The following is a 22,715-nucleotide window of genomic DNA, read 5'->3' on the forward strand; positions in this document are numbered from 1 at the left end:
GGATAGGGCTGGCCAGCTTTCCAGACCCTCTCAAGGTATCTTTCTTTATGCAAATTATATGTTATTACTCATTAAAAAGACCCCCTGCTCAGATGCAGTCGACAGGCAGCACAATCTCCTTGTGGGTCCCATAATATGGGGAGTAGGAGCTGCCTCTGACATGAACTCTGGTGCCCACTCATTGATCACTTCCTCCTGGCAAGGTGGCCTTGGCAGGCCACAGCGGAAGAGGATGCAGGCAGTCCAGATGAGACTTGATAGGCTGGGACCAAATGATAGGGGAGGAGAGTTCACCCTTTTGGAGGACTAGGGAAGGAGGGTGGGGCTAAGGGGAGACGGGGAGGGGAGACTACAGTGGGATGTAAAGTAAACAAATTAAAAATAAAAAGCCCGAAACATTCCAAAAGAAAAAAATTAGACTGATGTCTTCAACCACCGCACCCTCCTCAATCCCAAATTTGATCATGCTTCTTGTGCCCAAGCTGCAAGTTCTTCAAATCTTTCTGTTCTCCTTTTTCTCACAAATTTTAACTATATACACAGACAAAGGCTCCTGTCAAGACTCTTCCTATAGCCTTAATTTAGGCCTGGCTGAAGTAAAATTTCCATTGCCAGATTAATTAGTCCATCCCCTTTAATTTAAGGCTTCTACAACATGTCAGGGAATGGACAAAAATTGTTAATTTCTTTGCCACAATGTAACACGAATAACTTTTGATTCATTTCACAGTGGATTTCTTGTTCCTATGTGAAGTGTCACAAGCATAGTCTTTACTATCCACAGTCATGTGGGCTTTCTGGTCTTCAGTGCTTCCACCAGAATCTCCCATCAGGCTCTGGGTGTATCATTCTAGGGTTTCCCTAGTGTACATCTTCAATCCTCTCCAAAACCAGTTAACAAAAGCTTCTGAGGCATATTTTCAGCTAGTACTTTCTATTAACAATCCTTTTTGGTGGCAGTCTTTGTGTGTGTGTGTGTGTGTGTGTGTGTGTGTGTGTGTGTGTGTACACATGCACGTGCATCCATGTGTGTGCATGAGTATATGCGTATATGTGCATGAGTGTTTGTGTGTGTGTATTGGAATTTTTATCACTGACAAATACGTGAGAGAAAAGTTTTAAGGGAGGACGGGTTGATTTTAACTAAGGGTTTCAGCACACAGCAGACCAACTGCCTTATTTTAGTCCTGAGGTGAGGAAGAAGAATTGGTAAGGAGAGTGTGTTGGCAAAGCATTTCAGCTAGTATTAGCCATCAGGAAGGAGAGAGAGAGAGAGAGAGAGAGGAGAGAGAGAGAGAGAGAGAGAGAGAGAGAGAGAGAGAGAGAGAGCGCCCCACTAGCAGATGCCTTCTTTTATTTCGCTCTCAGTCCTTACTCCAGAACTGAGTGAGGACCTTCAGGCAGGCTGTCTTTTTCTTAGGCCTTCTCTTCTGCATTTCTGGAAGTGCAGACACAACTGGAAGTGTGTTTTCTAATCTAGGCACTTTGCATGCAGTCAAGATTAACCATCATGGAGCCCAAGGAAACTTTATTTTTATCTCATACTTGCATAATATTCTGCACAGTACATGCTCAAATCATACACTAAGTAAGTATCATGTTGATGTGTGCAGGAATCTGTAGGGCAGGAAGTGACAAGGAGAAGGTTGCAGTGAGATGCAGATTGGAAGGGGGAAAGGAGAAAAGCAAGCACATGTAGAAACTATAGTTTTTTATTTTCCCTCCTCCTTCTACTTCCCCTACAGTTTTTGCTTGACATCAAAATTTTATCCCTTGAAACACTTGTCCAAACTATGATTTATACTCATTAATAACTGGTAATACGTTTAAAATTGTGGTTCAGCTTGTGTCTGGACGTTGGAAGGCTATCATATATGTGGATATACATAATAAGATGTATAAATATTATTTATTTGTTACAGTTATTCTTGGGTAAAAGTCAAGTAAATGTTTAGCAAATAAATGAATGACCCTGGATAGCTAAGATAAAATAATTATTATCTTTAAAAGGATAAGTTTCCTAAAGGCAAAAAATTTGTTATATCAAGTGACACAATAGACACCAAGGAACTGAATTAGATAGCTAAAATCAGAAGAGAATAGGTGACCCTATATGGGCCCAGTGTGGGTACAAATACATGACACTGATTTAATAATTGCCTAGTAGATTTTACTAGTTTATGGAAATAAGCATTTCTATAATACATTTGTAACAAATATGTAATATAGTGGTCATTCAACTTATTATTTTTTAAAAATATTTTATTAATTTATTCATATTACATCTCAATTGTTATCCCATCCCTTGTATCCTCCCATTCCTCCCTCCCTTCCATTTTCTCCCTACTTGCCTCCCCTGTGTCTGTGACTGAGGGGGAGCTCCTCCCCCTGTATATGCTCATAGGGTATCAAGTCTCTTCTTGGTGGTCTGCTAGCCTTCCCTGAGTGCCACCAGGCCTCCCCATCCAGGGGACATAGTCAAATGTGGAGCACCAGAGTTCGTGTGAAAGTCAGTCCCCATCTCCACTCAATTGTGGAGAATGTCCTATCCATTGGCTAGATCGGGGTAGGAGTTCGAAGTTTACTGCATGCATTTTCCTTGGCTGGTGCCATAGTTTGAGCAGGACCCCTGGGCCCAGATTTGCCTGTCATAATGTTCTTCTTGTAGGATTCTAGGACCCTCTGGATCCTTCTATTTCCCCATTCTTCCCTGCTTCTCTCACCTAAAGTCCCAATAGGATGTCTTCCCCTCTCACCCACTTTCCTGGTAGGTGAAGACTTTCATGGGATGTGCCCCTTGGGCTAGTGTCTAGATATAAGTGAGTATATACCATTTGACTCTTTCTGCTTCTGAGTTAACTCACTCATTATGATCATTTCTAGTTCATACATTTGTCCACAAATTTCGGGAATTCCTTGTTTTTAATAGCTGAGTAGTATTCCAGTGTAAATGTACCACAGTTTCTTTATCCATTCTTCTACTGAGGGACACTTAGGCTGTTTCCATGTTCTGGCTATTATGAATAAGGCTGCTATGAACATGGTTGAGCATATGTTCCTGTTGTGTGCTGAAACATCTTCTGGGTATATTCCAAGGAGTGGAATAGCTGGGTCTTGAGGAAGCCCTATTCCTATTTTTCTAAGAAAGCGCCAGATAGATTTCCAAAGTGGCCATTCAGTGTAAAGTAGCATATTATCTTATGCTAATTTTTTTGTTAAATACAATTTTCTAAAGAACACCACTTCTGTAGAACAGACTTGAATTGCAATTCTTATATATTTCCCCAGTTTGTATCCCAGTGGTACAATTCTCTATTATTCTTTATTTCAGTTCACCAGTGAGTAATACAAATATAATACATTATAATTATCACCTACTATTAATCAATTACAAAGTTTACAATTCATGGGTGTCACACTTTATAGCCACAAAATAATCTTGAAAATCTTGTCAGGAAAGTCTCCTTTCTTAGACCTTTGAACATGTCACATTGCTGCCTCTTGATATTAGGCACGCCTTGCCTCAGTGGGTACAGCCTTGCCTCGGTGGGCACAGCCTTGCCTCGGTGGGTACAGCCTTGCCTCAGTGGGCACAGCCTTGCCTCGTGGGTACAGCCTTGCCTTGGTGGGTGCAGCCTTGCCTCAGTGGGTACAGCCTTGCCTCGGTGGGTACAGCCTTGCCTTGGTGGGTACAGCCTTGCCTGGGTGGGTACAGCCTTGCCTGGGTGGGTACAGCCTTGCCTGGGTGGGTACAGCCTCATTATTCTTTAATTTCAAAGGAAAAACTAAAAAGCAGACTTAGTCACCTCGAATCCAGCCACTCTAGAAGAAACAACTGAACAAATGCCTACTTTGGTTTTCAAGCACTAGATTTGTTCTTGAGATAATGTGCTTGGTAAGAGGAAAAGAATGAAAGGATGGGTGATAAGGATTGGCCAGATTTCTTGTCACTCATTCTATCCAAAAGATAAGGTTATACAAAGAAAATGGAAAGAAAACTGGAGAAACAAATCCAGGCATGAGTGGTGACCACGCCAACAACCCTGAGCAGGAAAGGACACACAAACCACAGAGAATTGTGAACAAAATGTATTGGTATTTTGTAAGATATGACCATATAAGATGTACCCAGTAACTGCAAAACAAATTACAGTTTCTGGAAACCCAAAGATAAACTGAGATGGGTAGGTCAGGGAAATGTGAGTAAAACTATCAAACAATCAAAATATTTTTTAAAAGTTTTGTGAAAGTTTTCAAAGAATAACATAAAAGAGGGCATACCTGATGTGCATTAGCACAGTTAGCGTTCTCCCAACTTTACCTTAAAATTACCCTTCCCTGCTTGGGAAGGGCTTGTTTGTAAGTGAGAATGTACTTGAAATGTCTGAGAATTAAAAAGAAACACATAAAAGAGAAAAAGGAAGGAGAAAGAAAAGGCTATGCTGAAACTGTCCAGGACAGAGAGTCAAACTGACCTACTAAGTACTGACAAGCTGACTTGTACTTTCTTTTGCTTTGTTAAATCCATAAGTCATAAATTTGGTTCTTTACTTTTCTAGCCCCACCTACACCCCTGTTTGCACATAACAACAGTGCCTCTTACTTCCCTTCAAATGGCCTTTTACTTTCGGTAAGCCCTGAAGAGGCATTTCAAAAGATGATGATGAGAATCACATGCTTGGTGGTCAAGTAATAACACTCTTTGAATGTACTTTGCTCTGGTTATGAATTATATAGGGCATTTTGAAGGAAAGAACAGATGGGAAGGGCAGTTCTTAATCAATAACTGTATAGAAATATGTTTATTCTTCTCACTTGGTCTTGCTACTAAACTTCTCCAATTATATTAAGTGAAAAATTATTTTAGCTGAACCAACCCTCACCTTCCAAGTTCTCAAAACTCTGAAAAAGCATTCCCACATTCCCATCAATGACTCATGAGTAAGATTTTATTTTTATTTTTATCTTATCTGTAACTAGTTGAGTTTTTTCTTTTTTTAATTTTAGTTCTATAGTACAATATACTAAAAAGAAAGGAAAGCCAGATCAAAGACAACCATTTCTCTCTGGTTTAGTAAATTCTCTATTACTTTTTACCCCAATTCTTTTAAAATTTCCTCTATTCCAGGAATGAAGAGAGACTAGAAGAAGAAAGAAGATGAAAGTTGGGTTCCATTGGTGGATGCTGCTAAAATATATAGAGTTTTTTCTTATTTGTTCCTTCTCCTTTGCCTTGTTAAGAAAACTTCAAATTCCAGTATGCAATAAATATGAGCAAGTGCACCTGTGCAATGCATGTAGTGCTCCAAGAATTTGTCTGGCAAGGATCCAATGAGCTATTTATAAGGATCATCTTTCAGGACCAATGTTCCCTCAACTATGCATTGCACAAGAAAGCTCAGGTTTTATGTGGTTTAACATGAACTTGTTAGTCACCATCAGCACACTGTGCCTGGCTCTTTCTTCTTCTTTCTTTCTTTCTTTCTTTCTTTCTTTCTTTTCTTTCTTCTTTCTTCTTTCTTTCCTTTCTTTCTTTCTTCTTTCTTTTTCTTTCTTTCTTGTTTCTTTTCTTTTCTTTCTTTCTTTCTTTTTTTTCTTTTCTTTCTTTCTTTCTTTTCTTTCTTTTTCTTTCTTTCCTTTTCTTTCTTTTTTTTCTTTCTTCTTTCTTCTTTCTTTCTGTGTGTGATTTCCACCCACATCTGCAGGGAGGTATCCAGAGAGAACTATGTGGTGTGAATTAACTGAATCTACTGCCCTTAACTACTTTGGTCTTATACCATGTTGACAGTTGTGCTAGCTAGTTTTACTTGACACAAGCTAGAAATATCTGAGAACAGGGAAACTCACCTGAGAAAAATGCCTTGAAAAGATCATGCTGTAGGCAGACCTGGAGGGAATTTTATTAGTCATTGATGGGGAAGGACACGCCCATTGTGGGTGAGGCTATCCTTGAGCTGGTGGTACCTGAGTTCTATAATAAAGCAAAGCTGTGCAAACCATGAGGCTCAAGACAGCAAGCAACAACCCTCCATGGCCTCTGTATTAGCTCCTGCCTCCAGTTTCTGCTCGGTTTTGAATTCCTGCCTTGGCTTCCCTCAGTGGACTGTGACTTGGGATATGTAAGCCAAATAAGTCTCCTCTCCACAAGTTGCTTTTGGACATGGTGTTTCATCACAGTAAGAAAAAACCCTAACTAAGACAACAGTCAGCTCAGTGGCCAAGCATCTCAATTGTTTTCTGGAGCAGTGCCCTAAAGTGAGTCTCTAACTAAGATTATATCCAAGTCAACTTATTTTTTCCTTTATTTTATCAATTCATAGGAAATGACATCCTTACTTACCATTACCCAGTTCCCAAGAAATGTTGTACTTTTTGCTGGCACTGTACTTCAACAGGCTCAGGGCACTAGAACTGTTCCAGGAGTTATTGGGGTTACGACGCAGTGCATTTAGAGCAAATATCAGGTGGAGTCCAGAGCAATCAGCAAAGTTATAAAGTTTGTCTAGAGACCTGGCTGGGAAGAAGCAGAGAAAGGCTTATACTTTCAAATCTCAACAAAAGGAAAATATTAGCCACTACAGAAGCCTTTCCTGCTAGCAAGGAACTGCTTAGACAAGCTCGTAAAGGACACCATTACCTTCTGATGCGTTTTGAGGTGATTTGGGGGAAACAGCAACTTAGAATTTCAGACAGAGCCTGCACACAGCAGAAACCAAGCCTGTCTCACAGTACATTGTATTTGTTAACCAACAGGTAGAATTGCAGATGTTTAAAAGAGGAGGATTTCCCAAATTATCTAGTTCTAATACTGACAGTATACATGTCAAGGTATAAGGCCACAAAAAACTAGTTGGTCAGTTTAGAAACTCAGCAGGCCAAGAATTACAATCATTTCACCTCTGGTCCACACGGAGTATTTTTGAGAATGGACATTTTATAACCATTTTGGATATATGTCATATGTTTATATCAGCTTAAACCACAAAAAAACATTGACTTGATACCAAATAATCTCATATCCACCCCATTCTTCCTTTCATTTTTATTATAGCCACTCTTGATTGGCTCTCATTTCCATTAATTAGTACAATGCCCAGTTATTTCTAGATTCTTTCCACTTTGCCAATCATCTTCCCTTTATTACTGTCATCAGTTTCTTTCACTCCTGTAAGCCTTGGTCAGCTTTCAAAACCAGAAAGTGTGTATAAGATTGTATTTTCTAGACATGATAGGAAAGTTACCCATAACATCTTGATAATGCGGCTGCTTAAACAAGAGCCGAATGATGCCAACAACAGCTGACATGCCACTGTGGATGGGCAAATGTTCATGGGACCCCACCCTACATGAATAACTACAGGCTCTGAGATGACTGCTGAGAAGAAAGAGAAATTGTGTTCCCTATGAATGAGCCCCTCAATGGCTATCCAATTACATATTGAGCCCTAAAAAATACATACACAAGCAATAATAAATGAACCCAGTGGGATGCATTTATATATTTTCTACACACACACACACACACACACACACGTATGTATCAAGTAGAATTTTTAAAAAGAAGCCTTGAATGTGGAAGAGTGTGGGAGTGACACAGGGTGGGGAGGGGGTAGGACTGGACGAAGGAGATGGAGGGGGAGTGATATGATTGTATTTGAATAAAAAATTTTAAAAAGATGCAAAAGAAGAAGAAGAAGAAAGAAAGAAGATTCATCCAAAAATTTTGATTTAGTTTTAAAGAACAAGAAATCTGCCCTTGCACTTAGCCACACCCCGATAGAGTTCATTCACTGGAAACTTGTGATGAGACTTTCATTCCCTCTCGGGGCAAATATAAAAAAGACTGACAGGAATTTTTTAAAAAGAAAGACTCAAGATTGTTTTGGTTTTAACTTGAGATCTTTTAAAAAGTATCCATTGTGATGAAACTCTATAAAAGAATAGGATAATAAACTAGCCAGATTAAAAATATTTTAAAGGAAAACCATCATCATTTAAAAGACCCTTGGCAATAATTATCAGATTGCACCTACAACATGAGCAATTCTACTATCTTTCTTGCTTTGTTTTAGATAAAATAATTTAATTTCAAAGTTCCCTGACACATTAAAGGTCCCTTTGGTAGTTTTAATATTAAAGAATCAGAAGATGGCTTTCCGCCAGATCGCCGCCATCATGGACACGAGCCGCGTGCAGCCCATAAAGCTGGCTAGGGTAACCAAAGTGCTGGGCAGGACCGGTTCGCAGGGACAGTGCACGCAGGTGCGTGTGGAATTTATGGATGACACCAGCTGCTCTATCATCCGAAACGTCAAAGGCCTCATTCGAGAGGGTGATGTGCTCACCCTATTGGAGTCAGAAAGAGAGGCTCGGAGGTTGCGCTGACCCTGTTGCTGGGTCCTAGATATCCACCACTTAACCATGGAATGACCTGCAACTGTGAAATAAAGCATTTGTATTAAAAAAAAAAAAAAAAAAAAAAAAAAAAAAAAAAAAAAAAGAAAGAATCAGAAGAGGTCCATTATGAAGCCCTTTAAAATATGTACTCAGAAGGTTAATTATATTCATGTAAAATATTCATTCATCCAAATAGATTACACTTACAATTTGTCAGCCACACAATGACAGATGCTTATAAGTTTTAGTTTTATTTGTAAAACTAAAATGTCCATTAATAAAATCATAATAGAATGCATTGAAATTTAATATAAATGACTGATAGCCATTTTAACTACATTGATTAGCTTTACTTAGCCTTTTTTCTGGCACTTACTATGTCTACATAATAGTGACCCATGCCTATGACGTACATATATAACAAACACAAAAAGTACTTACTCTGTGATTTCATAAGTTGATGGTTCAAAGCAAGGAAAAAAATCTACAAAAAGATCAATTCAAGATAAAGAACTGTGAAATAATAGTTTAAAATTTATAAATGAGATAAAAGAAAAAAACAAACAAAAAAAAAAGAGATAAAAGTCGAGAAGTAGGATGGGATGTTAAAAGTTTAAAAAATGTTATTCAGGACAATTTTAATTCTGGCTTCTTCAATGAAGTCCTTCAAGTCTAGCATTGTATCTCACTGTAGCTTTCAAATAAGATAACTATCTAACACGCATTAACTTATGCCTTATGGTCATCTTGAAGAATTCTTACAACCCAAATATTTTGTTATATAAAATGTATGTAATGAAATGAACATATAAAAATGAAGAGACCAAAGAGAGACATATGTACATAATTATCGCTAATTTAAGAAATGCACTCTGAAGTGCATTAGAGAGATACATGCATTTGAGTGCAGAGAATTTAGTAGATTCTTTAAAAATATAACCTTCTTTGGAATATTTTCTCCTTGGGATCCATCCAAATAAGCAGATACTTAAAGCTGACTTTCTACTCTGTACACCAGAGTGTACTAGTACCTCGATGTGCCCTGCATTTCACAAGAATAAAATTCTAATGAGCACCACTTTATAGCCAGTGAAAAGGCCGTGGAGTTAGAGCGATGTAAGCTTGAGCAGCTTGGGGATCTCCATGCTATGCTGAGAGTTAGTGCTCTGAAAGTTCTTGGGACTTCTGAAGAACATGATTGAAAGACGGCTGAAGGCAACTTTGTAAAAACTTGTCTACATACAATACATACAAGTTTCAAAAGAAAGAGAGTGGCAGACCTGGAAGGAGAGAAAGATCAAAAGCAAAACAGACAACAACAAAAACCAAACAAACAAAAAAATGGAAGTTTCAGTCTTTAAACCACCACAAAGAGAGGTGCAAAGCAATGTTGTACCATGTATTAACTAATGGTTAATAACAACTACAATAAACAGAGCAGCAAAAGGTGGAGGTGGTGGGGAGTCACTGAGTTCATCGGACAGGGATTCTTGAAGGTGCAAAACTCAAAAGAGATAAGATTGAGCTAGAAATGATCATAATGAGTGAGTTAACCCAGAAGCAGAAAGAATCAAATGGTATATACTCACTTATATCTGCATACTAGCCCAAGGCGCATGTCCCACGAAAGCCTTCACTTACCAGGAAACTGGGACAGAGGGAAAGGCATCCTATTGGGACTCTAAATGAGAGACGCATGGGAGATAGCAAAATAAAAGGATACAGAGGGTCCTAGAAATCTACAAGTAGAACAATATGATAGGCAGATTTGGGCCCAGGGGTCCCGCTCAAACTAAGGCACCAGCCAAGGACAATACAGGAGGTAAACTTTAAACCCCTTCCCAGATCTAGCCAATGGTCAGAATATTCTCCACAGTTGAGTGGAGAGTGTGATATGACTTTCTCACGTACTCTGGTGCCTCACATTTGACCATGTCCCCTGGAGGGGGAGACCTGGTGGCACTCAGAGGAAGGACAGCAGGTAGCCAAGAAGAGACTTGATACCCAATGAGAATATACAGGGGGAGGTAATCCCCCTCAGGAACAGTCATAGGGGAGGGGAATAATGGGAAAATGGGGGGGAGGGAGGAATGGGAGGATACAAGGGATGGGATAAACATTGAGATGTAACAAGAATAAATTAATAATAAAAAAAAAGAAATAGGGAGCAAAGAACAGACTCAACTTACTTGTAGAAAGTCTATGGTAATGAAAGGACTATCAGAAAAATGAAACAGAGAAGCACGAGATGTTGATTTCCTTAAATTCAAGATGTAAACCCTTTTTTTTTTTGTCAAAACACTACTTCTGCAATCTTTGCGTTGGGGATGGATGGATAGATACATATCAATAAATACAAAGTGAGATGCAAATGATTGATGATTTCTCTGAGTGAGATTCTACACTTAAGGAGCAAACCAAAGAACAAGTCAATAAGCAACAAAATAGAATAGGACACATTACTCATTTAGAGGCATTTGTTCAGCATGCACTACACTGTGTTCTAGGAAACTGCCCTCCTCTCACTTTCTTCCTAGCTATGAGCAAGACAGGCCCTTGCGCTCTTGAACTTGTATTTAATGTGGCGGGTAGGAGAAGTAACAGAGTGGAAGAAAACTAGAAGCGGCCCGAGTTGGTATGCTGCTTTGAATTGGCATGGCTGAGAAGGCAACATCGAAGTGGAGATGTGACAGAGGCCAGGGAATTAACTCAAGTGGTATACATAGAGGGACTCCAATGCAAAAGCGTCAGGAAGGGCAAAAGAAAGGACATGACATGAGATGACAGATGTGGGAAGGAGAGGGGCCGGTATGGCTGTCCCAGAATGAGTGAGAGAATAGTGAGTTGAGCTTACCATCAGGACCAGGTAACAAAGGGCCCTACTTGCTATTGAAAACTGGTTTTCATCCTGAATGGCTCAGGAAACACTAGACTCTTGAACACAATCCAACTTGCATCTTAAAAACACTAGTGCTGGACTGAGGAAAGCCCTAGTCAGTAAAGTGCTTGCCATGCAAGCCTGAGGGCTTGAAACACCAGCACCCACTCAAAACTCTGGGCAAGGCTATGTGTATGTGTAATCCCAGCACTAAGGACACAGGGACGGTAAAATTCCTCAGGCTTATTAGCCAGCCAGTTAGCTGAATCAATGAGTTCTAGCTTCAATGAAAGATCTGTCTCAAAATATAAGGTGGACAGCAGTTTAGTAAGATACACCATTTAGACCTCTAGTGCCTGCACACAGACACACAGAGACAGACATTCACACACACTCACACACACACACACACACACACACACACAGAGAAACAGACACAGAAACATAAACACTGACACACATAAACACAACAGAACACACACACATGTATACACACACACACACACACACACACACACACACACACTCACACACACCCCACATCACTGATATAAGTTGAAAGAGACTGTAAGGAACTGATGTTTGATTGTCTACCTCACTGGAGATAGACAGGATGATATTGTTTGATGACTTGCTGCTTCTGTGTCATACGTTGAGGATCTTCCTAGATCCACATCCTGTTGTCTCAGTCATTTTTATGGCTCCCTGACTTTATTGCATGGTGTTCCATAACCACCCACAAAAGAAAGAGAAAGAAAGAGAGAGGGAGAGGAAGGAGAGGGAAGGAAGGAAGGAAGGAACAAAGGAAGGAAGGAATGAAGGGACAAAGGAAGGAAGGGACTATAAGGGGTAGGATTTGGCCTAAAGAGTTTTCAGATACTGGAGTCTAATGAAATCTGTATACTATGTCAGAACTCCCCACCATTCTTAGATAAGCTGTGTTTTCTCATGTCTCCATATTATTACAGGCTTGTTGACTGTCTGGTATGTCCTTTCTCCTCATTTCTTTTCTCTTCATAGAAAGATCAATGGTTTTCTGTGTGGGAACTTCTGACTTGCCAAGTAGAGACATTGCATCTCTGTTCTGTCTTGGCTCTTTATCTTTCCCTATTATAGCAATTAGCTAATCAGGCTTATTGTTCAGTTCTGTCTTTCTCTCTCAAGGCAGACTGAAGCATCAATTCAGTATCTGGTACATAAAAAACCTTACTAAATGCCTGACTAACAGGTGTTATTTTGAACCATTCAATGTCATTTATTGTTTGTATCCAGCTATCCAACCTCAGTCATCATGGCTCACTGGTCACTTCCTTCAGGTCATGTCTCTTGCTGCACACTGTTAAATGCTTTAAAAAAATAGACTCATTGTTTTAAGTTTCAATTCAGAGTGAATGATACTGCTGAGTCCTAGGCAGTCATCTGGTAGAAACTTTAAAAAGAAAAAAATAAGCAAGAAAATGGGGAAACTGTCAAAGAAAACTCAGTGAGGTACACTCTGAACAGACTCTGCCTTTTGGAATTTAGAGATGTGCATCAGTTCAAAACCAACAGTGGGCATTTAATTGTAGCAATTAAGAGAGAGAAGTGTGAAAACTGCCTAAGAGGAGGCCATAGCCATTTTGAAAGAGTGATGATAACTCCAAACTGAGAGCTTAACATCTCCAGGTTAGACAGGGCAATGAAATCCTAACTAGGATATAAAGAAATCAGCATAAATGCCTACAGTTTAACTAAAGCTGTTGGAGGAGAATGAGATTCTGAAAATGTCTGTGAATAAAATATTATAGTACTATCAGAAGACTCAGGACTGGAGAGTAATTGTTGCATTAATCATTTTAACTAGATTAAAGGGAAACGGAGTGTAAGTTGGTAGAGAAGGTCTTGGATCCCATTCGGAACCCATCTAAATGAAGGCAGGAGGAAATAACAGAGACCCTGACATTAGTGAAGAGGCTAATATTATTCTTAAGAAATGTCCTCCTAAAACATGTTTCTAAAAATGTGAATAGCAATTCTAGAAAATATTTTGTAACATCTATTAAAATGTAAATATTCAACACACACACATATGTGTGTATATATTTATATAAATGCATACACAAATATGTCTAGGCATCTCTCCATATATAATTTCTTAATATATACACATAATTTATGGTATGTACACAAAGGTAAGAATAATTTTAGAAACAATGGATTTCTAGCATAAACAAACATTCCTAACACCAAAATCTTGGTTTATAATTACCATTTTTTAACAAAACATGCTTGAGTTTCTTGTAGAAATGGATTCCAGGGCAAGGCTAGAGAATATGTAAGATGTACCTAGGAGATTGTGTGGTGATAAAATTTAAAGAAGTGATTAAGCTTGATGGAGGTACATCAAATGCTCATAGGAGCCAACCTGAGGAAATCCTTCCTTTCAGGACCAAAGCTGAGAAGACTTTAACAAAATAAATAGTGTTATAAGTGGGGGCTTGATTCTGTCATGACACAGAGCTTGTACCACATCCCTGCCACATATGCATCTACATATCATCTAGAAACACTGCTTTTGAGACTGGCTATAAACACCATAGCATAGGGCACTCTGCTTCTCCAAGCTACTCTGCCTCATGTACTGTGTGAACCTATTTTACCACCTGGTCTGCTAATGATGGAGGCTCTTTCCACCAACAGAGTTAACCTTAGTAATCACTAACAAAAATCCGTTACTTGACAAGTGCCACTTTCTCGTGGTTGGAGTAGCCACATAGTGGACATCACACATCCACTGTTGTGTGCATAGGTGCCAGAGCCATTAGATTGTCTCTAATCATGTGTTTCCTTGGACACAGTAGGTCACTGCTATGTCACAGATGGGCTCATATTCACAAATTATAGCAAAGGAAACTATGGGTAGTGGACACTACATTGTATACACATCTACAAAAGAAATTCTACACCTAAAACTCTGGGAACAATGTGGGAAAAGGGGCAGAGGAGGACAAGGGAGTCTGCTGTGAGATTGTGTCTCCTAGAAGTGACACGGGAGCAAAACCCACGTTACTTTAACATTATGATTGCCTAAATAGGGCCTGAATGATGACAACACAAATAGACATGCTATAATGGAGGGGGGAAGCCTCATGGAGCACTAGCCCTAGAAAAAGAACTTTAGGCAACCAAGGATTGCTGAGAAATGGAGAACTAGTCTCTCTCGGGGAAGAGACTCCTACTTGGCTATCCAATTCCATGTGATCGGCCCTGATATCATATACACATGAGCAACACTAAATGGGCTCAGCAGATTGTATTTATAAATTTATACACATGTATAAATACATGTGTAGCAGTAATTTTCAAAAATTGACCATCAATTTGAGAGGGAGTAGGGGGCACCAAGCACAGTTAGGATTGAAGAGAATGAAGGGATGTAGTTATATTTTAATTATAATTTCAAAACTTTAAAAATATAATAGTAATAGCATGGTGGAATCTGACCTCTAGGTATAACTGTGATCCTGTGTATATGTGTGTACACATATGTAGCCCTGATAATGTACCATTCAAATCTACAGACAGCATGACTGACTGACCATTCCTAATGCTGTTCATCTTCCCTTATTACTCTGTTCATACTGAGCTCACACATTCCAGGAGCTGATCTTTACTCAGTAGCTGAGCATTAACACTAGTGGTGCTGAGGTAATTTCATCCCAATACGTTGCAAGACTATTTCTACAGAGAATTTTGGCTTGAAGACACCTTAGGGTTCTGGCAGTACCTTTCTTGGGAATACGCTATAGTCTCTCCTCCTGATCCTCCATTTCTCTCTCTACACACAGGCATTAAGCTGGTCTGATGCCTTTCTTCACCATCCGTTCTCCATTGCCACCAATCAAGCTCTGGCACATATAATTCTATCCTGGTGCCTCCTGCTTAGGAAAACTAAACCATTGCAAAAGAGAGTGAAAATGGTCTGAGAAAGCAGGTAGTGAGATCAGAGTTTCCAACTGGCTAGCATACCAGCTAGGAGAGAAACGGAAGGCCATCTTGAATGGGATAGGCAACATGCATTGATAATTCAGTTTATTAGCTAAAGATGTCAGTGGTGGTGATTTGAGAAAACACCCATCTGGGTAGAGGGATATAGTTTCAATAATTCGGGTTTTTAAAATATATTAGAAGAAATGTCTGCATAGAGAACAAGGATTTAAGTTATACAAAACTGAATTGAGATCCTGAAGAAAAGCAGTAAGCTGTGCTGCAGTAAATAAGTAACTAAGCACATGTGATAAGAGAATAAATACAGCTAAACAAAAACATAGAGATCTTGATAGCTACAGGTCTTCAGGTGTGTTTGAATGCTGAATCAAGTCTTCTCTGTTAAGCTGCCAAGAGCTTGTTAGAACAACCCAAAACTCTAAAATATGGGTTAGAGCCTCTGGTTGGATGAGCATTTGAAGTAAATGCCACATTGAAAACCAAATGTTTTCAAAGCAGCTCAGCCATCCCTGGTAAGAGGTACCACCCACACTGTTAAAAAATGCCCAAGATGCTCCTCCCATTCAAAAGCATTGATAACCCCAAGTAGTTGTCCCAACTAGTGTCCTGGCCAATGGCCAAATAACTCCATTAGAATTAGAGTTCAATAAATTTATTTAGCCCAATTAAATAAATAAAAATAGTATGCAGCCAAAGAATTGTGGGAATTACCAGGAGGATCCCAGGACATCCTTCTGGATTCTGGATTACTTTTTGGGACATGAGATTTACTATCCTGGCAAGGATCACTGGAGATGGGGCAAAATTATTGCTACTGTCATGTTTAGAAGTCCAGGAAGAGTTATGACCACTGTGAGCAAAATAGAAGTGTTCCCAGTTGCACTAACAGATTAGAGGGAGGTGTGAGGGGCTTAGAAAAGTGGCCCTGATAGAATGGCTATAATAAGGCTGGAAGACTGTCTGAGGGTTGTGTGACAGGGGAAACTGAAATACATTGTAGTAGTTACATGTGGACAACTGTAACCGAATGCTTTGCATGAACATCTTAAATGGAGGATTTAAAAAATTTTTATTTTGAGTCATGATTAGAGAGACTTCAATCCACAGTTCTAGACTCAATTAATGCAAGGCATCATGTAATGGTAGAAGAAGCATGTGAAAGAAGGAAACTGTTTACCTCATAGTGGAAAAAAAGAGAAGGGACCAAGACCATCCAAGTCACACTTCTTGAGACTTACTCTCTCTAGGCAGCTCTCACCTTCTCAAGTTTTCACACTCTCCTTAACCAGTCCCACAAGCTCAAGATGAAGTATTTAATGCATAAGCCAGTGAGGGCACATTCCATATTCAAAACTTATTTGACCTATTCACCAAGGCTGGTGAGAGGAGCAACAAATCACTAAGAACACTAATGATGACTTTTATGTACAGGCAAAGTTTAGTCTTGTCAAAACCATGAAGATGATTTGGGAAGGGGGTAGGCAAGGCAACAGACCCATGTGATGATGCTTACTTTCTAATGGCCAAGTTCTTAGCAAGGTTAAAGGGATACCAGCTGAGCTTGCAATCAGAGACTAGTAAAAACAGCAAACCATGACATACCGAGAAGCAAATATACAAACAGAAATATGGGTGTTACTTAATGGCTACCCCCCCCCGCAAAAAATACAAAAGTAAAACAAAAAAAAATATGTCAGTGGGGTCAGGAAGACAGCTGCCCTAAAAAAAAAAAAACAAAAAAAAAACAAAAAAAAAACACGCTCTCATTACTGCCTAGTTCCTGGTGTGGAGCGTGTTTTCACATAGTGAGTCCTTTAAGTGAAGAATGGTCAGATCTTTAGGAGAAAATTGTAGGATAATATATTATCACAATTCACCCCCAGAAAAGTCTGTGGCCATCTACTCAGGTTATTAAGTTGGGGAAAGCAGATTACTCAGACAGTGGAAGGGATACTTAAACACGGTCTGAATGGACAGTGGCATCGGGAGAAGTGAAGTATAATCATGATCCTTATTTTAGAATGAAACAAATATAGAAGTATATAACAATTAGAGCTCCAGCATCATGCTTAATTAAAATTAGATGTCTATCATTTGTTGACTAATAAGAATCACTATAAGTATGATAAGAATCACTATAAGTTCATGCCTTGAACATGGCCACAATCATTCATATTTAAACTCTAGAGAGAAACTGTTATTAGTAGTGCTGAGTATGAGAATTATTGTTTGAAAACTGAAATTCTGAACAGTGTTCAGTTGTGTGTTCTTTCTTTCTGTGGGCATCATCATTGGACATTTTGGATCAGAGCCCAAGAGCTGTAAATGAGAGACCACATAATTCAACATTAGTGCTCTGATCATCTTTTACTAGTTCTCTTTGGCAAGCCTAACGTTTGAGAGAAATGTTTTTATCTGCTCCACATGTCCATCCGTGATTGTGATTGGGGAAAGCAGGGGCTGCAGAGGCACAACTCTTAGAACAATCACTACCACCAAAACCAGTCACAGAATGTAAAAATCATCCTGCCAGTCTTGTTTTTGCCTCTTGGCACTTGTATGTGTTTGCTGGTGTTGCACATGTGGGAGAAACTTCTAAGGAAGCCATCTGTACAATCAGATCAGAATTCTGGTGATGACTCTTGGGTTCTCAACTCACCCCAACCCCCATTCACAGCTAATTGCATCTTCTTTTCTTTTGCTCATCATGGTGCCGGTGGGTGGGGCTTTAGCCTGGCCAGAGAAAAGCATCATTGCAGATGCTGCAACTTTAAGTGAAATCAGGTGTTGCCTTCCCTGAAGTGAGATCTGGAAAATGTCAGTTGTTAAGTAATAGATATTGGCAGCCAAACACTTGCCTTTTCCACTGGGCTCAGTCTTGCCTTTCCCTACAAGAAGTATTTGGGCCTTTCCCCTTTCTTACATTGCTTCGTTGTAGATGTTCATCGAACATGATTCTAAACATATTAGAAATTGGAGGGTTGGGGATAAAGGAATTCTCAAGTGTCACGACTCTCTAGCACCAATGGTGGCTCAAGCTTCCACCTGTGGAGAAAGTACAAAGAATCTTTTGAGGAGTAGGGAGAACAACTGAATCTCAACTCCTTTCTCCATGTGCTGATTGCTATCAGCAGAAACACAGCACCAATATTTGTTAAAGTCAAATTATTCCACAGAGTTGTGAGAACATTCTTCCTTTCACTGTCTTCTGCTGAGCCAGTCTGGAGCTGTTCCATTGCAGAATTGCTATCCAGACTGTGGAGTCATACATGTGTGTGATTTATGATCATCTTTATTTGGTTTGGTTGATTTGCATAACATGCTTCCACACATTCTGGGGCTGACCCAAATAACAGTGTGGGTAGGTTGACAGTCCCATCTTAATCAAGGTATGCTTCTTACCCTTGGATCCACCTCATATTTACCTGGCTGAAACATGGATCACTGAAAATGTGACTGGGAGGTCAGTGCCACCGGTGCTATGGTCTAGTCAGGGCAAACACAATATGTGGTTTAGTTGATGTCTAAGGAACAAGTTAATGGAACAACTTCAGAATTTAAAATTCTGGGAAATTAACAAGCAACTACAAGGAAAGAACACGGGTCTTAACTAAGAGGCTTTTGCACCCATCTCTTTTCATTGAACACAGTATCTGTCCAGCCTTATCCATCTCGAAGACTTTACCTTCTCTACCTTTAGCTAATATTTTATATCCACAGAAAAATATAGAGAGCCTAGAGCTGGTCCAAAATCCACATCTACCATATCAACTAGCTTTATCTAAATGTCTCATGTGAATGTAAAACTATATATGTAAAACATAATCTTAGAAGCCAACACAATAAGTATATTTTTCTTCTAAGTCTCTGAATTCAGCCATTTCTTAGTAATCATGGAGTTAGTACAGGCTCCTCCCTGTGTATCATCTACCACAACCAGAGCTGGTCAGAGGCCAGCTTCTAAAATCTTTCTCTGATTGGGCCTCAGGTTCTTACTGCTATTACTCTGATTCAATCCACTAAATTCTTTACCAAAAGAGTTACCATGCTCACTTCTTAGCATTCTTCAGACCTTCTCCATACTGAAGCTTGGCCACACAGTCCCCTATGTAGAATCCCTGCCAAACATTTAAATAGAATCTAACCATAAGAAAACAACCCTACAAATTCATATTTTGTGATATTCTATAAGAAAACTGAACTGTATTCTTAAAACATACATTTAAAATGAGAATGTCACGAAAGACAAACTATGATTGGGGAAAACTGTGGTAGATTTAAAGAAAACTAAAGAGGCAAGAAAACTAAATGTGAGCAGGAGTATTTTGGGTAATCTAGAATTGACAATGTAGAAGGTGGGATAGCTACCATTGGAATCACTGTACTAAATAGGAAAGCATACAACACCAGCTGTATATTAAGTGGCAATCAATCAATATATTATATATTTGTTAAGTGTCAAGTTCAAAAGATATCCAGGACAAATGGCTAACTGTGGTGCCTGTTAGCATGCTAAAAGCACATGCTGCCCCCGGGCTGTCTCAGCATGCAATATCTATAACAGAGTCTATGCTGGAATCCTGCCCCTTACCATAAACATCTCTAGCTCATGGGCTTCCCTTTCCCCAGCTTCCTACATAAGCCTGCCATTTCAGCCATGTGCTCACTTGGCCCTCTTTTTTTGTCTTCCTCTTTTGATCTCCTTGGTTCACACTCTCTTTGTCTCATTCTCTTGCTCTCCCCTACCACACAGCCAAGTCCACTCTACTGGCCATGTTCTGGACTCTTCCAAGGGTCTCTTCTGTACTCCTTCTCATATCTACAATAAAATCTGTCCCCTCAATCATACCTTGGAGTGGCCATGTTCTCACTTTATACATTAAGTATAGTCGTGGTATTGTGGTTATTGAAAATAATACTCTTATTGATAAGAGATACATTTAGTATTTAGCAAAAAGTATAGGTATAAAGAAAGAATATATGGCAAAATGTGAACTTTCAGCTTTTCTCAAAGTTTCAATATGTCTGAATTAAAATTTGTGGAGGAAAGAAAAAAGGAGGGAGGGAGGGAAAGAGAGAATGAGAGGAAGTGAAGGATGAAGTGAAGGAAGGAGTATGGAAGTGAAAGAAGGGAGACAGAAAAGAATGGAGACAAGGGAAGAATGGAGGAAAGGAAGAAGGGAGAGTGGGAGAGAGAGAGAGAGAGAGAGAGAGAGAGAGAGAGAGAGAGAGAGAGAGAGACATACAGACAGAGACAGAAACAGAGAATATATACTACTAAACTGAAACTTTCCCCAGTAGATAGATATATATATATGGAAAAATAAAGGAATTTCTTGATGATTAAAAAAATTAGAAAATCTAGAAGTGGATAAAATTTCAGATGCTTATTACATACAAAAACTTAGTCAAATAGAATTAATTGATTCAAATATATCTAAGACAACTGAAGCTATGATAGTCCCCCTCCAACCCTGGGAAAAAAAACCCTCAAGGATTGGAAAAAATTCACTGATGAATTCTAATCACATCTTTAAAGAAGTTTCAGTGACCTGAAACTTCCTTGAGGATTAGTTTTCATGGTACCAGAAGGTGCCATGCAAATTTCCAAGAGAGAGTCAACTAACTGTCCTACCCAACATTGCATGATAACTTTAAGGATGCAGTAATGGCATGACTGCCTTGGTCGTAACCAACGGTTCTCTAATTGAACTTAAGACCCACTCAACAAGAAGGAAACCATCTCTGATACTGGAAACGAAGCTAATTTAACTACCAAGTGTTACTTAAGTCACGAATATTGGAGAAGAATCTACAACCACTACTTTAGTAAACAACAACCTAAACATTTGTCCTTATACACACAGATAACCCCTTACCAAGGAAACCTCTCTTTGCAAAACATAGATACCACTATAGAAAACTATAGTCAATCAAAATGCAGAACTGTGAAGCCCCTATCCCAGTGAATACATCTACAGAAAATTCTTGCACTTAAAGCTCAGGGAACATTGTGGAAGAGGAAGCAGACTGTTAAGACCCAGATCAGGGAGTTTGCTGTCAGATTGTGTCTCCTAGTGATGTCAGAGTCTGCACCTATAAAGTCACACCGACATGACTGGCCAAATATAACTTGAACAAGGATAACATCAATAGAAATGGAAAGTGGACACGGAAAATCCCATGAGATCTCAATCCCACTTAAAGAACTACAAGCAACTAAGAGATGCTGAGATCAAGGAAACTGTCTCCCCTAGGAAAGAGAACACCAATTGGCTTTTCAACACCAAATAGCCCTGAAAAGATACATACAACTAACATTATACAGGCAATATTTAGGAGCATTAGACATATATATATATATGCATAACAATAATATATATGTATAACACTTAGTGAAAAAAAGAGGTAATGAACTTGAAAGACAGTAAGGAGGAGCATATGAGCATATTTAGAAGGAGGAAAGGGATAAGTTATATTATTATCTAAAAATTAAAGACAAGTAAGACAGCATCTAACTATTTCATAAATGTATGCAATGAACTTTTACTTATTTCCATTTCTGGCTACTCACTCTGATCCTCCTTTCTCTAGAACTGAAATCCCTCTTCCCAACAAGTCCTCCTCCTCACTTTCATGTCTTTCTCTGTGTGTGACCCATTGAGATTTATTAAGTTGCTCGTATGAACATGGGAAGGAACTTATGCACTGGGGCATGGAAAACTTATTAACAGTAATCTGACTTTTTACAGAAATACTAAAAGCACAGAAATGAAACTGGGAAAACTAGACAGCTACATGTAGAATTTCTAAATAGAACTCCAATTAATGGTGAAACAGGGCTGAAAATTGATACATAGGGTCTCATCAATTTAAAAGGCTTCTAAATTGCAAAGAAAATTCTGGATCAATGAAGAGGCAGCCTACAGACTTGGAGAGAATCTTTGCCATCTATACATCTGACAGATGCTTAATATCTAGAATTTACAAAAAACTCAAAACCAGATAACCAAGGAAACAAATGATTCATTCGGCAAACAGATTTTAGAACTGAATAGAGTTCTAAAATTTTTTTAAGTTAAAAAGAAAAAGAAAAAAAATACAAATGGCCAATAAATATTTTTAGAAGTAATCAACATGCCAAACTACCATGGAAACGTAAATCAGAAATCCTTATAAGGCCATCTCACTGAAATCAGAATGACTATTTTCATGACAACAAATGACAACGCATGCTGGAAAATATAAGGGAAAAGGGTGAACTTAGTTTATCATTGTGGGTAAATTAGCAAACTAGCACATCCACCATGGGAATCAGTATGGGTGCCCCACCCACAGAAGAGGGTTATGGGAACAATCCAACTTTTCTGATGGATCTAAGATCCATTTCATGAGATAGAACCCATACCTGGTATTGCTAAAGGGGCCAAGAGCCTTTGGCCAGATGAATCCT

General features: G+C 39.0%; 2 protein-coding genes across 9 annotated transcripts in view; one reads left to right on the forward strand and one right to left on the reverse strand.

Moving 5' to 3' along the window:
• The window catches only part of Hpse2 (heparanase 2 (inactive)), a 686,746-nt gene that overhangs the window by 276,387 nt on the left and 387,644 nt on the right, over nt 1-22,715 (reverse strand). For 3 of the 8 annotated variants that reach the window (XM_051146593.1, XM_051146594.1, XM_051146591.1), the window contains exon 4: nt 6,341-6,514. The exons of the other annotated variants lie outside the window; for them this stretch is intronic. In XM_051146593.1, coding sequence (XP_051002550.1) covers nt 6,341-6,514 — 174 coding nt within the window. The remainder of the gene's footprint in view (nt 1-6,340; nt 6,515-22,715) is intronic. 8 annotated transcript variants of the gene reach the window in all.
• LOC127189606 (40S ribosomal protein S28-like) lies at nt 8,154-8,415 on the forward strand. The gene has a single exon (XM_051146600.1). It carries the CDS (start codon nt 8,176-8,178, stop codon nt 8,383-8,385), a length of 210 nt encoding a protein of 69 aa, XP_051002557.1. The 5' UTR covers nt 8,154-8,175; the 3' UTR covers nt 8,386-8,415.

This window comes from Acomys russatus, chromosome 5, assembly GCF_903995435.1.
Source record: "Acomys russatus chromosome 5, mAcoRus1.1, whole genome shotgun sequence".
NCBI classification, from domain to species: domain Eukaryota; kingdom Metazoa; phylum Chordata; class Mammalia; order Rodentia; family Muridae; genus Acomys; species Acomys russatus.